Source organism: Hoplias malabaricus, chromosome Y (genome assembly GCF_029633855.1).
Source record: "Hoplias malabaricus isolate fHopMal1 chromosome Y, fHopMal1.hap1, whole genome shotgun sequence".
In the NCBI taxonomy this organism is placed as follows: domain Eukaryota; kingdom Metazoa; phylum Chordata; class Actinopteri; order Characiformes; family Erythrinidae; genus Hoplias; species Hoplias malabaricus.
This window is the reverse complement of record NC_089820.1, coordinates 48,183,845-48,204,511: the sequence shown is the minus strand read 5'-3', so window position 1 is coordinate 48,204,511 and position 20,667 is coordinate 48,183,845. Positions and strand designations below refer to the sequence as shown.

The following is a 20,667-nucleotide window of genomic DNA, read 5'->3' as shown; positions in this document are numbered from 1 at the left end:
ATAATGTTTATGAAGTTTGAAAAAGTAGTAAAAGGATGAGGGTATACAAAATTGCACAAACAATTTGGGCACTCCTGGTAAAATAGGAGGTTTTCAGAGGCAGTGACAGTGAAATGATATCTTCTATGCAGAAAACATCTCTAGTTTATTCTGTGTATTGTGGAAATATAAAACGTGGCTTGTGTAACATCACATTTTTCTGACGTGTTAAACTTGTTAAAAATATACATTGGGTCAGTTTTTTTTCTCCTTACGTAGAGAATGTAGTAAGTAACCTTCACAAAACCTAGGTTAGATTAACAGAAGCCTTTACCACTGCGTGTCTTCGGAAAGTTCAGTAAACGGCTAAGGAGCCATGTGTGTGGGAGAGAGTCGATAATAATCCAGTGTTTTGGGGGTTAAAATTGTGAAAGTTAATGTAATAAGTGCTAGCCCCCTCTGGTGGCCTTCCCTTCATACAAAGAACTAAAGAGAGTGAGAGAGAGCGAGTGAGCGAGCAAGGGAGAGAGAGAAAAACGAGTCCGGATTTTAACGACATCTCTAATATTCATGCTGATGCATTTTGATGCTTTGTGCTTTCATTTCGCTCCGCCGCTCACAGCTCTTGGAGGAGAGGGAAGGAGGAGAGGGGAACGAGGCAAAACGAAGAGATAAAAGCGCGGAAGGAAAAAAGGACACCGGGCTACGAGCTAGCAAGAAAATATTTATTTTTCTGTACCAAAAAAAAAAAAAAGTAGCAGTAAAACCCCTACCTTCGTCTCGAGATGTGAAAGCAGAGAAGAGTTCTAACCGTTAAACAGAGAGAGAGGGGAGAGAGAGACTGACAGACAAACTACGGGATAGCTCGCCGGGCGGACGGAGGGAAACAGCGAAGAAAAGCGAGGGAGGAGGTGGAGGAGAGCGGCGGAAGAATGAGAGGAAGGAGGACAAGTGTGGCCCCTTTATTCGTCCCTTCGTTTTTTCTGTCCCGGTGAAAAAATAGACGTTTAGAAAGAGGGAACGATAAAGAGCTTGTGCGGAGAGAGATTAAAAAACGGATAAAGTGCAAGGCTATAGTTAGGCGGCCGGAGATAGGGAAGAGGGAAAAACGAAAAGAAAAAAAATGTCTACGGTGAAGAGGCCGAGAGGAAGGGTGAGTGTGTGTGTGTGTGTGTGTACGAGTTCGCGAGTGTGGCTCTGTCTCAAACGATCCCTGCTCCCTACCATCCCTGGAAAGACGTTTATTTTCCGCCATTAACTTCACGAACCTAAGTCTGCTGAGGATTACTTTAGAGTTCGACGGATTAATATAACGCAAAGCAAAAGCAAACAAACGAAATGAAGTGTACAATACGCTCTATAAGGATTTAAATTACACGCCAAGATTTCTTGCCCTATGTAGGGGACTGGGTAGGGAGTAGGGCGCCGTTTGGGACGCAACGTTTGTGTGTGTGTGTGTCGGTGCTGCAGATTGCTGCACATGGCCGCCATCTTGCGCTAACTGTACCCTGCTCGTTTTTTTTTTTTTTTTTTTTGTCGCGGCACTAATGCCGATAGCCGTTAGCTTTAGCTTTTACCTGTTATTCAGCTTCAGATATTTTCTTGTTTCTCTCCCCAGCTCTTGCTGTTTTCTGGCTACTGTTTCTCATTCTCCAACACATTCTTTACCTTACACGCTGTCTTTCCTTCTCACTCACACAAATGTTCATTCTCACTCACACGTTTCGTTCGTTCTCTCTCTTTCTCTCTGGTGTCCTACAGTATATCCATTAATTACTTCAGCTGTTACTCTAAGGATCCACAGATCAGAGTCGTGGTGGTATAACCGTTACGGCTGTTTTAGTTATGAGTTTATCTGTAAGGTTTGACGTTGTTCATGAGGGAACAGAGCCGAGGGGAAAGTGACTGAAATCACTGCAGTGCTGGCAGCCTGTAATTTTAGATATTTATAGATGTATTACACAGCTGCAGCTCTCACTTTGGTGCATTCTCTCTCCCTCTCTCAAAATCTCATTCTCTAGTCATTTTTCCTGTCCCACCCACATCTAGCCTCTCCTCCAACCTTGTTCTATAGCATTTCTTTTCCTTTCCTTTTTTTCCCAATTTCCCCTCCCCCTTTCATTCCTCCTGATTTTCCCTTATGCCTGAAATGGATTAGTAAGAATATTCCAGTCGAGGGCAGTCTCTCTCTCTCTCTCTCTCTCTCTCTCGCGCGCGCGCGCGCTCGCTCTCACGTGAACTGCGTTATGCAGCCCATGTTTATCCTCCAGATGAATTACTGTTTATTTCCCCCTCCCCCTTCTTTTGTTTCGTTGCTTCCAGATAATTCCCTTTATTTAGCAGGCAGCAGGAAAACACATAGCAGGTCTGGCAATGTGATGAGATTGGACCCTGTGTTTTTATAGGTACTGATTTGGTCTCTCTCTCTCTCGCTCTCGCTCTCACTCACTGAAATAAAGGCATTCATGTATAATTCACATTATGATCGTGTAGCAGACTGGGGCATGCTGCTGACTCTATTATTCATGGAGGTTTAGCCAGTGTGCCATTTTTCATTTGTTGCTTTCTTTTTTGTTCTCCTTTTCTCTTGAAGAATATTTTTTTTTCTAAAGAGAATCTCACACATGGAAACACAGGATCTTTAAACAGGTCAGAGGTGAAAGGTCTGACCAGTTGTTCTGCTTTAGTGCTGTTCAGAATAGTTCGGGTGAACTATTTGTGGATGGGCACATTTTGAAATATTGTATGCATACTGTTAAAAATTGATAAACAAATGTTTGTGTGATAACTGGTGCTAATTGATATTGTCTTTACTGATATGTTGTGACATTGATATATTGTTGTTGGGCATTAGCGGTTATATTTAGTGATGTGCAAATGTACATGAAATATTTCTCCAATGTCATGAAGGCAAAGGAAATTTAGCTGAAAAGTACCATGTAGGGTTACACCTCTGTCTGAAGGCTATACTTCATTGATCAGAGCAATCCCAGGATTCCGAACTTGATCTGCCCTGAGGCAGGTTAGGCATGCAGTTTGGGCTGTAAGATAATGTCTACCAATAAAAATGATCCATCCTTATAAGGCCAAAAGAAATGTATGTTAGCTTAAAATCTGTCAGTGCTATATTAGGTTTGAAACATACATTTGCTCAGGTAGAATGGTCTCATTTGGTATTAATGCTGAATCGAAAACTACTCTAAGCAGTTGTACGGTGATACCTTGAACCTAAACCATTATGCACTTATTCAGTGTGTGTATTCATTTTTTTTCCCCACCAGGGCAGTCTGAATAAGCCAAACATCTATTTTCCCCGTGCTCTTGTGTACAATGTTGCCCAAGTGTCTGAGAAACAGACTGTATTATGAAACCTAGAGCAGTGGCAAAAATCTGACGCATCAGCTCAAACATGGAGGGTTTCCCATGTATTTCTTTTTACACACAGCATGTGGGCGGTAACAACAAGCTGTACTTTTACACCTGCCCAATTGCACTAAATCTAGCAAATTTTCAAGGCCCCTCTGGCAAAAAAAAATCACGTTTCATACTTTTTAACATGTTCATGTAGTGGTTGTGATATGCTTAAACACATGTCATGAGTAAATTTAGAAGAAAAATCCATGGCTGAGTCTTCCTGCTTTGAAATTGCAGTGTTTCAATGAGTCTGAATCAGGCTAATTCAGACAGCCTGATGTCATAAACTTGAGGAACCAGTTCTGTCATCTGTCCTGTCAGTTTTTCATTAGTGGGGGCAGTTTCCATATATTTAATATAATTCTATGGCGAAAAAGCCAGAGGAATGTACCAATGTCAATTTCACAATTTATTAAAAATAATCACAGGGATGTATGCTGTTTACTTTTACTGAAGAAGTGGTAAACCTTCATGAGAGTTAAGGATGGATCATACCTACTGCGGACACAGCACGGAATGCATGCCATAGTCCCGGACCATCTGCGCTGATCAATGTTCATACCTCTAGCACCACTGTCTTTGGCGGCAGCTTACATTTTATGGACTCCTCCCCTGTTTCATTCTCATGCTATTTTCTCTTGTTTTTCTGTGAATGCTTCAGGATCGATTCTCTTGATTCTCTTTTTGTTATCAGCACCATTTGAGTTTCTTATTCTTTGTGTTTGTGTAGATTATTTTGTATATGCATGTCACTGTGCAACAGTTGGAGGCAACACAATTTATTTAAAAGTAAATAAACTATCAACATTTTAATTTTACGTGCGTTCAGCATGTGTCTTTATTACGCTCACAATTCTTGTTGTGCTAGATCTGACATGTTCTTAAAAAGCAGGTACAGACCTCTGCAACATATTTTGTCTGGCCAATGAGTGTGTTTGTGTCACATTGTGAAATGGCGCAGTGTTTAATTTTTTAAATGGTATGTGCTTTGCCTGTTTTACATTATTGAGGCAATGTGGACCTAATTGAGTTCCACTGGGTTGTAGAAGCTGTCTACACATCACATACTCAGCTGTGTAAGGCTTCGGTCTTCACATTTACCTTACATGGACTGACAGTTTCTCAGCAAGTGTCAGTGACCTTGGCAGAGATGGGCCATATACATATCTGTAAAACGCATGAGCGTTTTACAGGTGCGATGAGGCAAGATGTGTGCCCCTGCCATGGTTGATGGTAAGATACAGTAGTCTTTCGGCTCTGGCCAACTCGGGTGCCCAGTGCTAGGCTGGCCCAGATTTCATTTGGACTTTGAACGTTGTTGGAAAATTTTGAGTGCTTTGATTTTGGCACTAATTTGGAATTTGGGAAAACTGTATTTTAGGGTTGCAATGGTATAAGTCTCAGAATATATCGAGGTATCATGGTTATTCGCAGTATTATGGTATTTAACATGTATTATTATAAGTTATACTGACCATTAAAGAAATGACAACAAAAAGTATTTTTATCTAAACTATTTATTGTAGTTGAAACTTGCAACCATTTTTAATGACAAATAAAATGTAATTTTTATTGAAAAAGCTACATATTTAAATAAAAATGAATCTCTCTTTAGAGAGTTTTTTGTCTTTGTCTTACTATCTATCAAAGAAATTAATTTTATATGACAGTAAAATTACTAATACCACAATTTACGTGTACTCTTAGAAGATCCTGAATTTAAAATATTTGGTATAATTATGCATGCATGACCATAAATATCTGAGAAACTAATCCTGGTTCAGTGACTGATCAGCTACTGTTGGAAGCATCCTTTTTATTGCAAAGTTAGTGGAAAATAATCAGCTACTGCAGACAGAGGGGATTATTTCGGACATGATCCTTATAATAGAGACTTCTCTTTTAAACTGTAACACTGAGCCTGATTTCAACGGATGAAAAATAGTCAGGAAAAATTTTGAAAATAAATGCACATGAATTCACATTGAGTTCAGAAAAATTAAAGTTGGTGTAAAAGGGCCTTAACATGAACACATGCATCCAGCATACCATGCCCACAAGATGTACAGCACCTGTGTGCCTATACATTCAGATGACTCAGAACTTTTGCTGGTGCTTACCGTGTGGATTGACCATGAATGAACAGAGGGTTTTATAGTCGAGATTTCACACATTTGTTTAGGGAGACAGTTATTAGCAAGACACCTACTTTGATCTGCACAGACGGCTGGTGTTCTTGTAGATGTGAATAGACCAGAAGTAGCCCCACACTGCTGATTTTAATTTAGATTTTTTTAAAGGGTTGGAGACTGGTTAAATCTGATTCACTTCTCTCTGCCATTTTCACCCCTGTGCGCTTGAAAGTGGCGCCAGTGGCCGAGGTGGAGTGGAGTTGCGCATGCACGGGTGAGATTTCTTAGCTGGCTTGCTTTTTCCTTTAGTACCAGAATAAGCAAACCCTCATGGAAAAAAATCACAACATATGTTGGAGGTGATGCTTATGTTATACAGAGTGATTTTTTTGTCTTCTCCAAACATCCTTTAACTGATGAAGGCGTCCAAAAATGTTGAGACCTACAACTTGTTTTTAGCAATTGGCTCGACCTCTGTACAAAGTTGCTCCACAGTTACGGTTGTGTGGTTCTCTTTTGTTGTCCCGTGGATTAATGGCGCGACAAAAACATTCAGTGCCCTGACGGCCTTTGACATTAATGTTATGGTTGTTTAGTTTAAGGTAATGTTAAGTTTAAGTCCATCACCAGTGAACATCCCTCAGAAATGAGCACATACTTGATTCTCATAGACCACACAATCAAGTCAGCTTTCCATTCCACCATAAATGGCGGAGTAGGTACATGGCATCTGCTACACCATTCAATGTGTAATCAGACTGGCAAGCTGGGGCGGCACGGTGGCGCAGCAGGTAGTCACGCAGCTCCAGGGGCCTGGAGGTTGTGGGTTCGATTCCCGCTCCAGGTGACTGTCTGTGAGGAGTTGGTGTGTTCTCCCCATGTCCGTGTGGGTTTCCTCCCGGTGCTCCGGTTTCCTCCCACAGTCCAAAAACACACGTTGCAGGTGGATTGGCGACTCAAAAGTGTCCGTAGGTGTGTGTGTCTGTGTTGCTCTGTGAAGGACTGGCGCCCCCTCCAGAGTGTATTCCTGCCTTGCGCCCAATGATTCCAGGTAGGCTCTGGACCCACCGCGACCCTAAATTGGATAAGCAGTTACAGATAATGAATGAATGAATATTAAAAGCTGACTTCAGCCTCATGGGATTGTGAGAAGTGATTATTGTGTTTTACACAGATCTGTTGTTGCTTTGCGTTGGTGATTTTAAAACAACAACTACAAAAAACAGGCAGGGGCTCGGAAGCCATTTTTCGGTTGAATTCTTGCTTGTCTTCTGCATAAACAACAGCTTTTGGTACTTGATACATGTTACTTGTGATTTGTCAGTTGAAATGATTTGACTGTAAACACAGCAAACCACAAGCTTCATTAGAGCATCTCATAGAGAGATCCCTGTGTCTAAAATCACTTCCTGCCCTCCATCTGCAGTTCACACAGTGATGTGACATCATCAGCAAACAACATATTAAAACAGAAACAAGCAGAGATTTGTGTGTTTCATTAGAAGGGTTTAAGGTGAGCTTGTAAGCTTGAACTTCAGGCAAGAATTGGATGGGTGTATGGGTGCATGGCAGGGATTATTTGCATATTAATAGCTCTGCATGTACATAATGGAGGCAAAGGGAAGAGATTTGAAGCTGCTTTTAAGACATTAGCAGAGGTTTTTAAGTCAAAATGATAATGATTCACAGACTCTTACAGTTACATATTTCAGGCCTGAAAATCTATGTTCTGCATCTCATTCGTTCTGACATAGATGTATGTTTTAACATTTGAATTCAAGGCAGATTTTGTTTTCAGGCAAAAATGAATGTTAAAGCACAAGCATTTTGATTAAACTGAAGAAGCATGAACGGAGACTGTCCACAATCTAGCAGAAAAGCTAATCTTTCATTTTTAAAGCGCTCAGTTCATAGTGCTGTTATGGTGGTACTGTGATACAGCCTTTGTGAATTTGATTACAGTGAAAAGAACATTGTGTTCCTTGGGGCAGTACACCGTAGGAGGAAAAAGTAACAATATCTACACAAAGAGTTAAAAAAAAGTTTTTGATAATTGCGGTTAAAGTATATATTTAAACATAAGAAAAGAATAAAATAAAAAAAATTATTAATTGCTGTAAAAAAAAAAATTTCAACTATTAATGAATCTGTCTTTTCTTTCTTGATTTTTCAAGCCTCCTAAGAACACTAATGGTTCCAGCGGTCAAGGACGGCTGCTTAACCCACCAATGAAGAGCAGCTCCTCCTCGTCCTCATCTTCATCGTCATACTCCTCTCTGTCAGAGAAACGAGTGCAGAAACGGCAGCAGCAGCAGATGGAGACAACCGCTTTAGAGGACAAGCAGCAGAAGGCCAACCGAATAATTTCTGAGGCTATCGCCAAAGCCCGGGAGCGAGGAGAGAAGAACATCCCACGTGTTATGAGTCCTGAATGTTTCCCCAGTTCCTCCCAGCTTCACGGGCACAGGTCATCGGCCTCAAAATCCAAAAATAAAGACAAGAGTTCTAAGAAGGCGCATATTATAACATCCTCCAAGTCCAAACAGAAGACCAAGATTGGGTAAGGGCCTCTTTTTACAATTCTAGTTCTCTCCCATTTACCCATGGCTGCTGTTTTACTTTGTTGCCATTGGCCATTACTTTTTTTGGCTGTTTAGTTGAAGTTTTATTTTATAGTGAATTTTTCCCCTGCTTGTAGTTTCAGCTTAACACAGTTGAAATTATGGACTAAATTTGGTTGTGCTCTTGCCTCTCCTTGTCTGACCCAGCTGCTGACAAGACGTAACAGGGCTTTTTAAATGACATTCTTTTGGTGCCAAGGTGGCAGGAGCAAAGTTCAGTTCTCTTTTCTACCTGGTTGCTTTACAAGAGGGAGGTGGGGGAAAAACCCACAGAGAGACCATTTACATGATATAGAATTAGTTAATTCATTCATTCATTCATTATCTATAACTGCTTATCCAATTCAGGGTCGCGGTGAATTAGTTCATATATTTCTTTATTTACTTAAATTTTTCCTATTACCATATAAGTCTGTACTAAAAAGACATGCTGAATAGGCTTAGCATTAGTGGCACAGTGTAGTGTAGGGTAGGGTACTGGGGTTGTGGGTTTGAGCCCTGCTCTGGGTGACGGTCCATGTGTACCTGCGTGTGTTTCCTCCCATAATAATGTAAATATTTTATTTAGTAGGGATGAATCAGTATTGATTTTTCAATATTGATTGGCTATACAATAGCCAATAATTAGCACCTTGGTTCAGCAGATTATTAATTCATTTTGGATTAAAACAAAACAAATTTTTTCATTTTATTTTTTTAAGTTTATTAAGTGTATTTCATACTTTATCAAAGATTTACTGATGAGTTGGCATGAATGGTTTCTTAAGGAGCACTAATTAGTGCAGCAGCAGCTTTTTTTTGGAGAGCAAGGAGAGGGTGAGGGGTGTGTCCGTGTACTGAGCAATGCTGATACTTTAAATTAGATTTCACCATGGAGAAATATAATCCCAGAAACTGTTCTCTGCAGAAACTGTGAAAACCATCCACACAGCACACATTCGTTGCGTAGGCATCAGTGCATATCTAAAAGCACAAAAACCAAAAAAGCCTATTTATTGTTTGTAATATCAGCTAAAATACCAATATCGGACCAATAACAATACCGTATTTTCCGCACTATAAGGCGCACCGGATTATAAGGCGCACCTTCATTGAATGACCTATTTTAAAACTTTGTCCATATATAAGGCGCACCGGATTATAAGGCGCATACAATAGACGCTACAGTAGAGGCTGGGGGTTACGTTATGCATCAATTAGATGGAGCTGTGCTAAAGGGAATGTCAACAAAACAGTCAGATAGGTCAGTTCAACTTTATTAATAGATTACAACCCAGCGTAGTTTAAGGTAAAACATGTAGTGCAATGTTAATATACCCCACATAGTGGGGGGGGGGACTTTTCCTCGATTCAATAATAATAATAATCACAATATAGTAACACTCGAAATAGTGCAAAGCGATAACAATATATCAATAACTCAACGTTGCTCAAACGTTAAAATCACACAACACACAAAATAAACACGTAAAGCTCACTTTACTAAGTTATTCCTCATCCACGAATCCCGTTCGTTAGTGATTCGTTAATGTTAAATTCTCTTGCTGCTGCTCTATTCCCGTGTTCTTCTGCGTGACAGATCGCCTTGAGTTTAAACTCTGCGTCATATGCGTGTCTCTTAATAGGAGCCATTTTGGGGTCTTTACATAAACAAATGGAAATGAAATATATATACCGGTATATATCCAGCATGCACCGCGCGCGGAAGAAAATGAAGTAGGCGGCTGCTTACCGTAGTTGCGAGACCTGTTGTGGCTCAATATTGGTCCATATATAAGGCGCACCGGATTATAAGGCGCACTGTCGGCTTTTGAGATAATTTGAGTTTTTTAGGTGCGCCTTATAGTGCGGAAAATACGGTAACTAAAAAATCCACACATCTGCAAATAATATATTGGCTGCAGATATATCATGCAAATAGAACAAATACTTAAAAATGATTAAAAAAAAATTAGTTTTGCTTTAATCCAAACTGAAAATCTTTGGATCCCTAGTATATACAGTTATATTAGCTGTAAAATGTTTAACAATACTGTGGTATTGTCAGAGATATAATTTCATGTTTCAGTGTTCTCTTGAGCCGACAACACTAGACACAGCATGCTTTTGTCTGTTAAACAATGATAGAGCCTCAGTTTCAGCTGTGTCCTTTAAAAACATAAATAAATAATGTATAGCCCCCCCCCCACCCCCACTTTTAAACCAAATGTAATTGTAAATGTGTTTAGCATCTGTTTAATTCTGTGGTATAATTGAACATTTGTCCTGCAAGCTTTACTTTGGATGTACTCTAAATCTGAAACCTAGAAATGATTAGTTTCTGTATATGACTGCCTGCCGTCTCTGGTTCATATTACGCTTGCTAAGTTTGAACATGTACAGTGTTCCAGTTGATCTGGGGAGAGAGAAAAACTTTTTGTATTTTTTTAATGTGAACTTGAAAGTTAGGTAAATTAATTAGCTCTCTGACCGACTCAAGTACTTTGGCTGTATGTTAAAATAAAGGCAAACAGGATGCATGGTAACTGTAGCTTGAGATTTGAGTTTATCTGTGGATAGTTTGATTTACCTTCACTAAAAAACATACTGGCATGACATAAGTGGCATAGTGCAAAGAACAGTCAAAATGGGGCATGGTGGCGCAGCAGGTAGTGTTGCAGTCACTCAGCTCCAGAGACCTGGAGGTTGTGGGTTCAAGTCCCATTCTGTGAGGAGTTGTATGTGCTCCCTGTGTTTGCGTGGGTTTTTTCCAGGTGCACCGGTGTTTCTCACGGTCCAAAAACACACGTTGGTGGATTGGTGACTCAAAAAGTGTCCATAGGTGTGAATGTGTGCATGTGTGTCGTCCTGTGAAGACAGGCGCCCCCTCCAGGGTGTGTTCCTGCCTTGCACCCAGTGATCGCGGGTGGGCACTGGACCCACCGTGATCCTGAACTGGATAAGCGGTTACAGACAATGAATGAATGGTAACAATTATATTTAACTGGAGACTGTTATTTTTATTTTCTACACCACAACACATTTAATTCTTTAAAGTTTTTTTTTCATTCATTTAACTTAATGTGCAGTGACAGCATTGGGAACAGGATGTTGTCATGAGATTTTGCTCTGTTCATAGCAGAAGTGTGCTTTTCGCGGAATTTAATATTTTCTGTTTAAAGGCAGAAGACATGTTTCAACTCTTTAGTGTCAACACTGAGATGTATTTATTCATATTTTAAAACAGTGCAGAATATAATGTGTTGATCTGATGTACTGAATTTGTGATGGCATAGGTACTAAGCTTATTGGATATTGACCTGACATGACCTATTCATTTTGTGCACTGTTTCTTATACACAGTATTTAAAAAAAATAAAATTAAATAAAAAACACAGCCATTCAACACAGATGCTAACCAAGATCTGAATCACTGATATTGCAATTTAAAAAATTAGGGCCCAATTGATCTGTCGATTGATTGGCCAATTCTAAGGTTCTAAATTTTTTATTTGTATAGACAGGAATCCTGTCTATAAAGCACGTATTTCCTCATTAAATGCTCTACATACTTTGGGACACCAGTGGCTACACAAGTGATTCACAATTCTGGGTTTTCTCATGTCGACACCTACTCTCTCCATTTATTGGAGTCAATGTTGCACAACAGCACCAGCATCTTTCAGCTCAAAACAAAACAAATGCTCCATATTCAGCCACACCCTTCACTTCAGCCCCAAATCCATTCACAAACAATTTTATTTTATAACTTGCTTTACTATCTAAATTTATTTAATAGAAAAGACTGGCTATTGGCTCCTAGATAAAATGTCTTGCTCACTGAGCATGGGCTAAAGAGCCGAGACCCACTGACCTGCATTTCTGAACATTACACCACAGTGTAACTCTGCCAGCAGTACTGTCCTTGAGCCGTGAGACCGGAGAAACCAATAGGCTTAAAGTGATAAGACGAATACAAGGAAATATATGACAGCTTTGGTGACTGTATTAAAGGTACTAATGGTTGTTTAAATTTTTTTGCACTTTGTAATTCATGCTACTTTTCTGTTTTGCTGTTGGATGTACTGTGCTTTTATTTTTAGAGGAAATAATGTGATCGTACATGAGAGCATGCAGAGTATGTTTTAGTGTGTATTTGTGTGTATATGTATGCATTATTGGTATTTATAAAATACCATAAAACATAAATTATGTATATATAAAAACTAGTGTTGCACAGATACCAATACTGTATCGTATCGGGACAGATACTGGCACTTAAAACAGTATCGGTAGTGGCTACAGCGAGCGCTGACACCATCGGTTTGTTTTAGTGATCGACCGATGTGGGTTTTTTGATTGCCGAATTTTAGACAGCAGTTGTGGCCGATGGCCCATATGTAAAGCGGATATTCCCATTCCTCAGGCAATGAATAAACTAGAGGCACTATTATGAGTTCTTTTTACAGAAAACCCTTCAAATTTGTAAAAGAAACCATTTAGAGGTCCTGAAATATATATGAAGTGTTCAAAAGCTTATGAAAACCACAAAAAAATGTAGGCGCTTACTTTATTTAGTTTGTGTGTTTGGGTCTACTTTCATCAGGTAAAATTTGGAGTTGATACCTCCTATTGATTTGAAGTTATTCAAGCTGGAGCAGACAGTGGAGAGATGGCCTCTCCAAGTGTCTCTTTAGACCCCAAGATCTCCATAATGAAAATGATTACTTTTACTGCAAAAATACAGTGTATATATCTTGTCTAGACCTAATGTCAACATCTTAGTGTTTTTCTTTACTTTCTATGAGAAACTGGTCTCCTGTCCCTCACCAAGTGGTCATTTGCCCCTCACCAAACAAGAAAAACCCTTATTTATGGTGTGTTTTATTCTGATGTACTGAGTTTATTTCTGATGTTTACACTTGTTTCTCACTGAGTACAGTGTTCCTTTAAATGTCTGACATGTTAAAAGGTGAGAGCTGCACTCTGATTGGCTGTAGAGCAAGGCAACCTCCCCCACACCCCTGCTGCATTTAAAAGTCATCAGTGAGGGAAATGTAACTAGTAAAAGTCAATAAATATTTATTGACTTGAATATTGTTTGTGGAGCTTGTGGCTGCCAAACAGAACCGTTTGAGTGTCTCTCGCGGTGTCTTGGTCTGTTAGGCACTGAAAACGTATGCGCTCTGCTGCGTGTTTGTTCCTCCTCCTTGCATGCACATCACTATAACTCTGACCCTGATTGGTCTACAGACTTGATTGACATGTCGTTGAAAAGCTGAGAGCCTACGCTACGTGGCAGTAGGTGTGACATGGGTCCACGGGGATCATAATTTAAATATTTTTGGAAAATGTGTGCTATTTTTTCGGGATTATTTTTTGGCCAGTACTCTTGACACAAACATGAGGATTACTCACGAACGTTTTGACAGAGAAGTTTGAATTTTGAAGGGGACTATCTAAGGTAAGCTCTGCTGAGCTAACTTTTTGTGTGAGCCGCTTGTGGACTTTTCAGGCTTCGAGAAGCTGCGGTTTTGTCATTGATGTGGAAGAAACCTGAAGTTTGGATTATCTCATTTTTTTGGCTTTAATTATCTAGTCCTACATTTTGATGTATATCCTCGTGATCCTGAGAGTCTGACCATTCGATTGGTGTATGATATGTACACATTACTCAAATATGGCGCCTTGAAAAATCTGACAATCTCTACTGAAATATTTTTTCATAACAATTTCCAGTAACAGCAAAAATACTTATCAGTGAGATTATATATAAAATGATTAAATCAATGAAAATCAGTGACTTTAAGCTTTAATTAGGTACATTGACTGTCGACTTTGGACCTGTAGTACTTGAGATATACTGACGGATATAACAATGAGTGACTTTTCTTATAGATGCCGCCGACCAATGAGTGAAATAAGCTGGGTAAATAAAGCTGGGTTTCTAGGTTACAACTATCAACTCAGTCGTTTATGATGCAGATTATTGAGTGTATGTTACAAAAAGCAGCCAGTGACAAATAGTGAGAGTTGAAGAAGAGAAAATATGATTTGGCATGCTGATGTGACGGCATGCAGTACAGGCTTGTACTCCTGTACTTGTGCGTTTAATGATGTCTGCCTGTAAGATGTCAAAATGGGCGCTCTAAAAGCCAGAATGACGGAGCTGCCCACAGCATTGCCTGTGTGCATTGTGTAAATATCGGCCTCTTGCGCTAATATATTGGCCAATGCCAAAAATCGGCCGGTCGATCACTAGTTTGTTTGAAATGGCCCACTACTCACTATTCCCTACATGTAGTACACAGGGCACTTTTCAGGGCACACCCCATGAACAGATACTGGAGCGCATGCACGCCGCTAGATGCAGCTCCAATTTAAGTCTGATTGTTTTTGTCGATTTTAACACATTACACAACCCCCCAACTCCCCAACCAAACACACATCTCGAATTTCCAAGGAGACACAGATAAATACGTATGTACAAGTCTCTGCGGTTATTGTTTGCGCTGAGGTTTGTATAGATTAACAAAGAACAAAACCTGTAAAAATTGGTCGTGGATGTGAAAACTCGGTCAGCGTGGTCTCCACACACTGCAGCTGGAGCTGGAGATTAGGAGAATAGCACATTGTTGCGGCTACATTTCATCTTAAATGGTTCAGAAACAGCGCCATAGCGTGCACCAGTTTTGCGTCATTTAAGGTGGAGTCGAAAATTAGAATACAGTTGGAATAAAGACTGTAACAGTGTGTTTTGTGACTCACTATATTCTCCTACAGGTTTTTTGGGGATATGTGCATCCAGCACTATGTAATGTAGTTTTCTATAGTTTTACCGTTTAATCTTTCCTCTACTGTAGAGCTCCACTGCACAACCCTGTTTACTTTCTGTGCTCTGTTCTCATTGGCCGTTGAAGGGACTTGTTCAGCCTTAAGTTGGTGGAGAGTTTACACTATGCAACTACGTTGAAAAAAATCAAACGTTTCATATGCTGCGACTGAGGCAAAAAATATTTAGAATCGGGCTAAAAGTCGTGTAGTGTAACCCAATCTTAAGGCATGCCAAAGAGCTCTGACTTCATTCAAGCAACCAAAAAGAAGCATGCTAACACATGTCAGCAGCTGTCCTTAAAGTGCATTTCTATGGAGTGTCTTTTATGCGAGAGCGCACAAACCACACTAAATCGAGCAAGTCAAACTCAACAAACGCGCAGAATCATGAAAACCAAGTGCGTGCTCCCGTTTTTTCCTTGCTTCAAAAATTTGAGCTCGCTTTCGCTTTTCAAAAATCTGCTCACTTCAAAAATTGAGCTCGCTCTCGCTTCCCAATTTTAACAGGAAATACGTAACAGATTCAAAAGCTGGTAATCGATTCCTAGTGATGGCACTCTTGAATCTGAAGCTTGAAAAAAGCTTGAAGTTGGAAAGTAGGGATTGGGCTTTAGCCTTTTGCAACAAATACCATGATAGCAGTAAATATTACCTTGCTGTATTTTGTGAAGCTTGTGGATTCATTGTTTATATAGATACTCCAAGGTTAATGTTTAAGTAATATTTTGTAATATGATCTAGGGCTGTGCCATATCGTATTTTGCAAAATATTTTCAAACAATTAAAAAAAAGTCAACATCGTGATTATCGTGAAATTGACTTGTTTACGTAATGATGTCATGCAGTTACATGTAACATGGCATACATCCATTACGTCAATCATTTAAGCACAACAACGTGTACGGTGAAAATTTGCTCTGCGTTCAAGGAATTTGCTTCAAAAGACTAGTTACAAGTATATTGTTATCGCCAAAATACCCTAAAATATCATGATATTATTTTAGGGCAATATCGCCCACCCCTAATCTGATCAGCAGTACTAAGTGTTTTAAAAGAGATATGGCATGTTAAATATTTCAGTACAACTCTATTTACACTGGATATATACTGCTTTCTAGCAATGTCTGGTTCTTTTCAAGTTCAAGGTAAGTGCAGTGGCACAAAATGTAGTATTGTTGTCACACAGCTCAAAGGTCCTGGGTCTGTGGGTTCAAACCCTGCCTTGGGTCACTGTTGGAGAAGAGTTGCATTTTTCCCGTATCATTAATACTGTAACAGGATAAAGTGGTTACAGAAAATGAATGAAGTGATTAATAAATAAATCAAGTTCAAGTCCTCTGTCTAGTGTTAATTTTGGTTACACTGCATTAACAAAGCTGGTGATGGGATGTCTATTAAAGTTTCTACTTCTGAGGTTGTAAATATTTTCTGAAATTGGCCTCACTTGTGCTTTTCTGATGCTGGTCAATCATTATAATGAGTGTTAGCACATGGTAAACTTATTATCAGGAAACACTCATTATAATTGGGGGAAGAAAAAAAAATATATATATATATATATATATATATATATAATAGGAATTACGGGAATGGAATATATATATATATATGTTAATGGAATATAATATAAAATATATATTACAATATTCTTAGCACTACAGGCTAACTTTGTATTTTATGGCAGAACCGTTTGGCTTCACAAGCCAGATTTTGTTCGTTTTGTTTATTTAGCCAGCCCTTGAAAAACGCAATATATTCTAAATATCGTTGCAGTCCAATTAATACGCGTATCTCCAAAAAGCTAACTTTCCAGGAACAGGAGAAGAATACATTTCTCTGGCAGTAAACAATAAAAATAAAACACAGATAACGCAATTTATACCCATTACAGCTCAGAAATGTAAATATATCTTTGTTGGGACGCATGTCTAAAAGTTTCATATGTAAAATGGATATGTAAAGTAGATTCCAACGACCCTCGTCTACCTCCATATTCTCCCAAAACACTGCTGCTATGAATCCTTGTTTTAGCAAAAGCAGAGTCTGTCATTACTAGATCAAAATCAGCATATTTAATACTTATTGTGATTTATTATAGCCATACTGGTCTAATATTTCACATGATTCAATGGTCAAGGTGCAATCAGTTGTTAACTAGAGCACAAACACGCAAACAGAACCGGGAGGAGGGGGTGGGGGTGCATACACGGTTGATTGACAATGGAGATGCTTGTTTAAGAAACTGATTTTTCCTATTTTCTGTGGTCATTTTGATATTAAATTCTGATATTAAAAATACTAAATGCAATTATTTAGTATGCTATTTTAAAGGAGCATTTTTTCCATTTGTTTCTTACTAGTACACATTAATTGAAAAAATGAAGAACATGAAAGTAGTTTGTCACCCTAGTAGAAAGTCAGTTATTTCAGCAGACTCCCCACAACAATGATAAGCAAGGCAGCAAAGCAGAACTTTATATATTTTGTTTTGAGAATAAGTAATTTTGAATATTTTTTAAATTATTATTATTATTATTATTATTATTCACAATCTTCAGTGTGTATTACATAAACTAAAATTCAAGGAGAAAGGTAGTTCTCATTTATTATTGTTTTAAGTGTTCAGTATCACTTTGGGCTGACTTTTTTTTTTATGTTTAACAAAAGTGAAACTTTGTGTTTTGCCAAAACCAGGTTGCTTGTGGACATTTTACAAACCGGATTCCAAACAAGTTAGGACACTAAAGAAATTGTGAATAAAAACTGAATGAAATGATGTGGAGATGGCAAATGTCAATATTTGATTCATAGTAGAACATAGATGACAGATCAAAAGTTTAATCTGAGTAAATGTAACATTTTAAAGGAAAAATATGTTGATTCAAAATTTCACAGTGTCAACAACTCCAAAAAAAGTTGGGACAAGTAGCAATAAGTGGCTGGAAAAAGGAAATTGAGCATATAACGAACAGCTGGAAGACCAATTAACACTAATTAGGTCAATTGACAACATGATTAAGTATAAAAAAAGCTTCTCAGAGTGTCAGTGTCAGTCTGAAGCCAAGATGGTAAGAGGATCACCAATTCCACCATTTTTGCGCAGAAAGATAGTGCAGCAATACCAGAATGGGGTTACCCAGTGTAAAATAGCAAAGACCTTTAACTTATCCTCATCAACCGTGCATAACATCATCAAAAGATTCAGAGAATCTGGAACAATTGCTGTGCGTAAGGGTCAAGGCCGTAAAACTACTGGATGCTCGTGATCTCCGGGCCCTCCAACATCACTGCACCTCAAACAGGAATGCCACTGTCAAGGAAATAACAGAATGGGCTCAGAAATACTTCCAGAAAGCATTGTCAGTAAACACAATCCACGGTGCCGTCCGCCGTTGCCAGCTGAAACTCTACAGTGCAAAGAGGAAGCCATTTCTAAGCAAGCTCTACAAGCTCAGACGTTTGCACTGGGCCAGGGGTCTTTTAAAATGGAGTGTGGCAAAATTGAAGGGTGTTCTGTGGTCAGATGAGTCACGATTTTAAGTTCTTTATGGAACACTGGGACGCCATGTCATCCGGACCACAGAGCACAAGGATAACCCAAGTTGTTATCAAAGCTCCGTTCAGAAGCCTGCATCACTGATGGTATGGGGTTGCATGAGTGCTTGTGGCATGGGCAGCTTACATGTCTGGAAAGGCACCATTAATGCAGAGAACTATGTTCAGGTTCTAGAACAACATATGCTCCCATCTAGACGTTATCTCTTTCAGGGAAGACCCTGCATTTTTCAACAAGATAATGCCAGACCACATTCTGCAGCAATCACAACATCATGGCTACGTAGGAGAAGGATCCGGGTACTGAAATGGCAGCCTGCAGTCCAGATCTTTCACCTATAGAGAACATTTGGCACATCATAAAGAGGAAGATGTGACAAAGAAGGCCCAAAACAGTTAGAAGAACAGTTAGAGGCCTGTATTAGACATGAATGGGAGAGCATTCCTATTTCTAAATTTGAGAAACTGGTCTCCTCTGTCCCCAGATGTCTGTTGAGTGTTGTAAGAAGAAGGGGGGATGCCACACACTGGTAAAAAATGGCCTTGTCCCAACTTTTTGGGGATTTGTTGACGCCATGAAATTTTGAAACAACATATTTTTCCCTTAAAATGATACATTCTCTCAGTTTAAACTTTTGATCACAATTTGTTTAGTGTCCCAACTTTTTTGGAATCCAGTTTGTACTGCACTGCCATGACTGTGTTATTTTAAGAAAAGCTAAAAAGCTAAAAGCTAGATATTGGAATTTTAGCCAATATTACAACCAATAAATTGGTGCAGTTTTTGTGCTTGCAGATATCCATTGACACCTGAAAATGCACAACTAAAGTCTGCCGTGTGGACGGTTTTCACAGTTTCTGTAGCAAACAGTTTCTGATAGGGATGAAAAAAATTATTTAAAAAAATATTATTATTATTATTATTATTTTTGACACCTTGTTCAAGAACAGTCAAGACAGTGCCCTAAACTCTCCTTCCTTGCTCACGAGGGAAAGTCTCTGCGCTTGTGTTCTGACAGAGGGTCACCATACTGACAAAGTACACCCAAAAACACAGTGAACATGAGACTATAACACATATATATATATATACACACACAAGCACTTGAATTAAACATATCATTGTCTCGCTTACATTATCACGTCCATGCGGTCGTCTATATTCATTTACCATAGCATGAGTATACGTGCCTGATAGCATGGCTGTGTTTACTGGGAATAGAAGTGAAGGTTTATTGAACTTAGAGCTGGGTGATATGGACCAAAAATAATATCTCTATATTTTTTAGCTGAGTGGCAATATACAATATATACCTCTGTATTTTTCTTCTCATGAGAAAATAGCAAAAAAGCACTTCTGAGTCAAAGCTACATTTCCCATATATTAAATAATAATGCACCTTAAATAAAATAATGTTCTTTTCCTGCATAATAAAAGACTCTTAGCTGTGCTATTAAATTGTAAACAGAAAACATACAGAGCAAAATAGCAAAAAGTTGATTTGTTCTTTAAAAAGTTTCCAGTGAAGCAGACTTCATCAAAGTGCTTCCTCCTGTCTATACTCCTGTACATCTAGCACTTTGTGCAAATAACAAAACATGTAAACAGACTGAACGGAAAAAAAAATCCATCCTTCAGTCATCAGTAGAGCTGGGCGATATGGACAAAAAAAATCATATCTTGATATATTTTAGATGAATGGTGATATACGATACAATATATGTTGTGAAAAATGTGAAAAAAATGTTTTATGAACATTTTATAAACAGAACATTCAGTTGTATGTGCTATCTCAACCTCATCTCTCAATGTTCATATGAAAATCAAATGACCATGTATGTTTAAGACGAAGGTTTTCATTGGGAATCTTAACTTTTCCCCATAATTGTACATTTAAAAAAAATTCAGTTGTAAAGCAAAGCAAAAAAAATATGTCAGAACATCTTTATTTATCAAAATAAAGACTGAAGTACAGGTCAAATGACTTTATTAATTTACAGACCTACAGTGTCTGTAATAAAGTGCTTTTAAGAACAGTGTAAAGGCTTCAGCTATGTGCTCCCAGTGTGGACTTCTGGGAAATAGCTCGTCCCAATCTTCAATAAAGCAGATAGTCATGCTCAAATAAGGCTCACAGGTGCGACTTGACCAT

The 20,667-nt window shown here is 38.8% G+C and overlaps 1 protein-coding gene across 5 annotated transcripts in view; it reads left to right on the top strand.

Annotated features, from left to right (window-relative positions):
* LOC136677661 (chromodomain-helicase-DNA-binding protein 9-like) overlaps nucleotides 1-20,667 on the top strand; it is a 91,134-nt gene that overhangs the window by 30,647 nt on the left and 39,820 nt on the right. For 4 of the 5 annotated variants that reach the window (XM_066655248.1, XM_066655250.1, XM_066655251.1 and 1 more), the window contains one exon: nucleotides 7,700-8,085. In XM_066655248.1, coding sequence (XP_066511345.1) covers nucleotides 7,700-8,085 — 386 coding nt within the window. Of the gene's footprint in view, nucleotides 1-521; nucleotides 1,133-7,699; nucleotides 8,086-20,667 lie in introns of those variants that run through there. The other variant, XM_066655252.1, reaches the window with a different exon arrangement.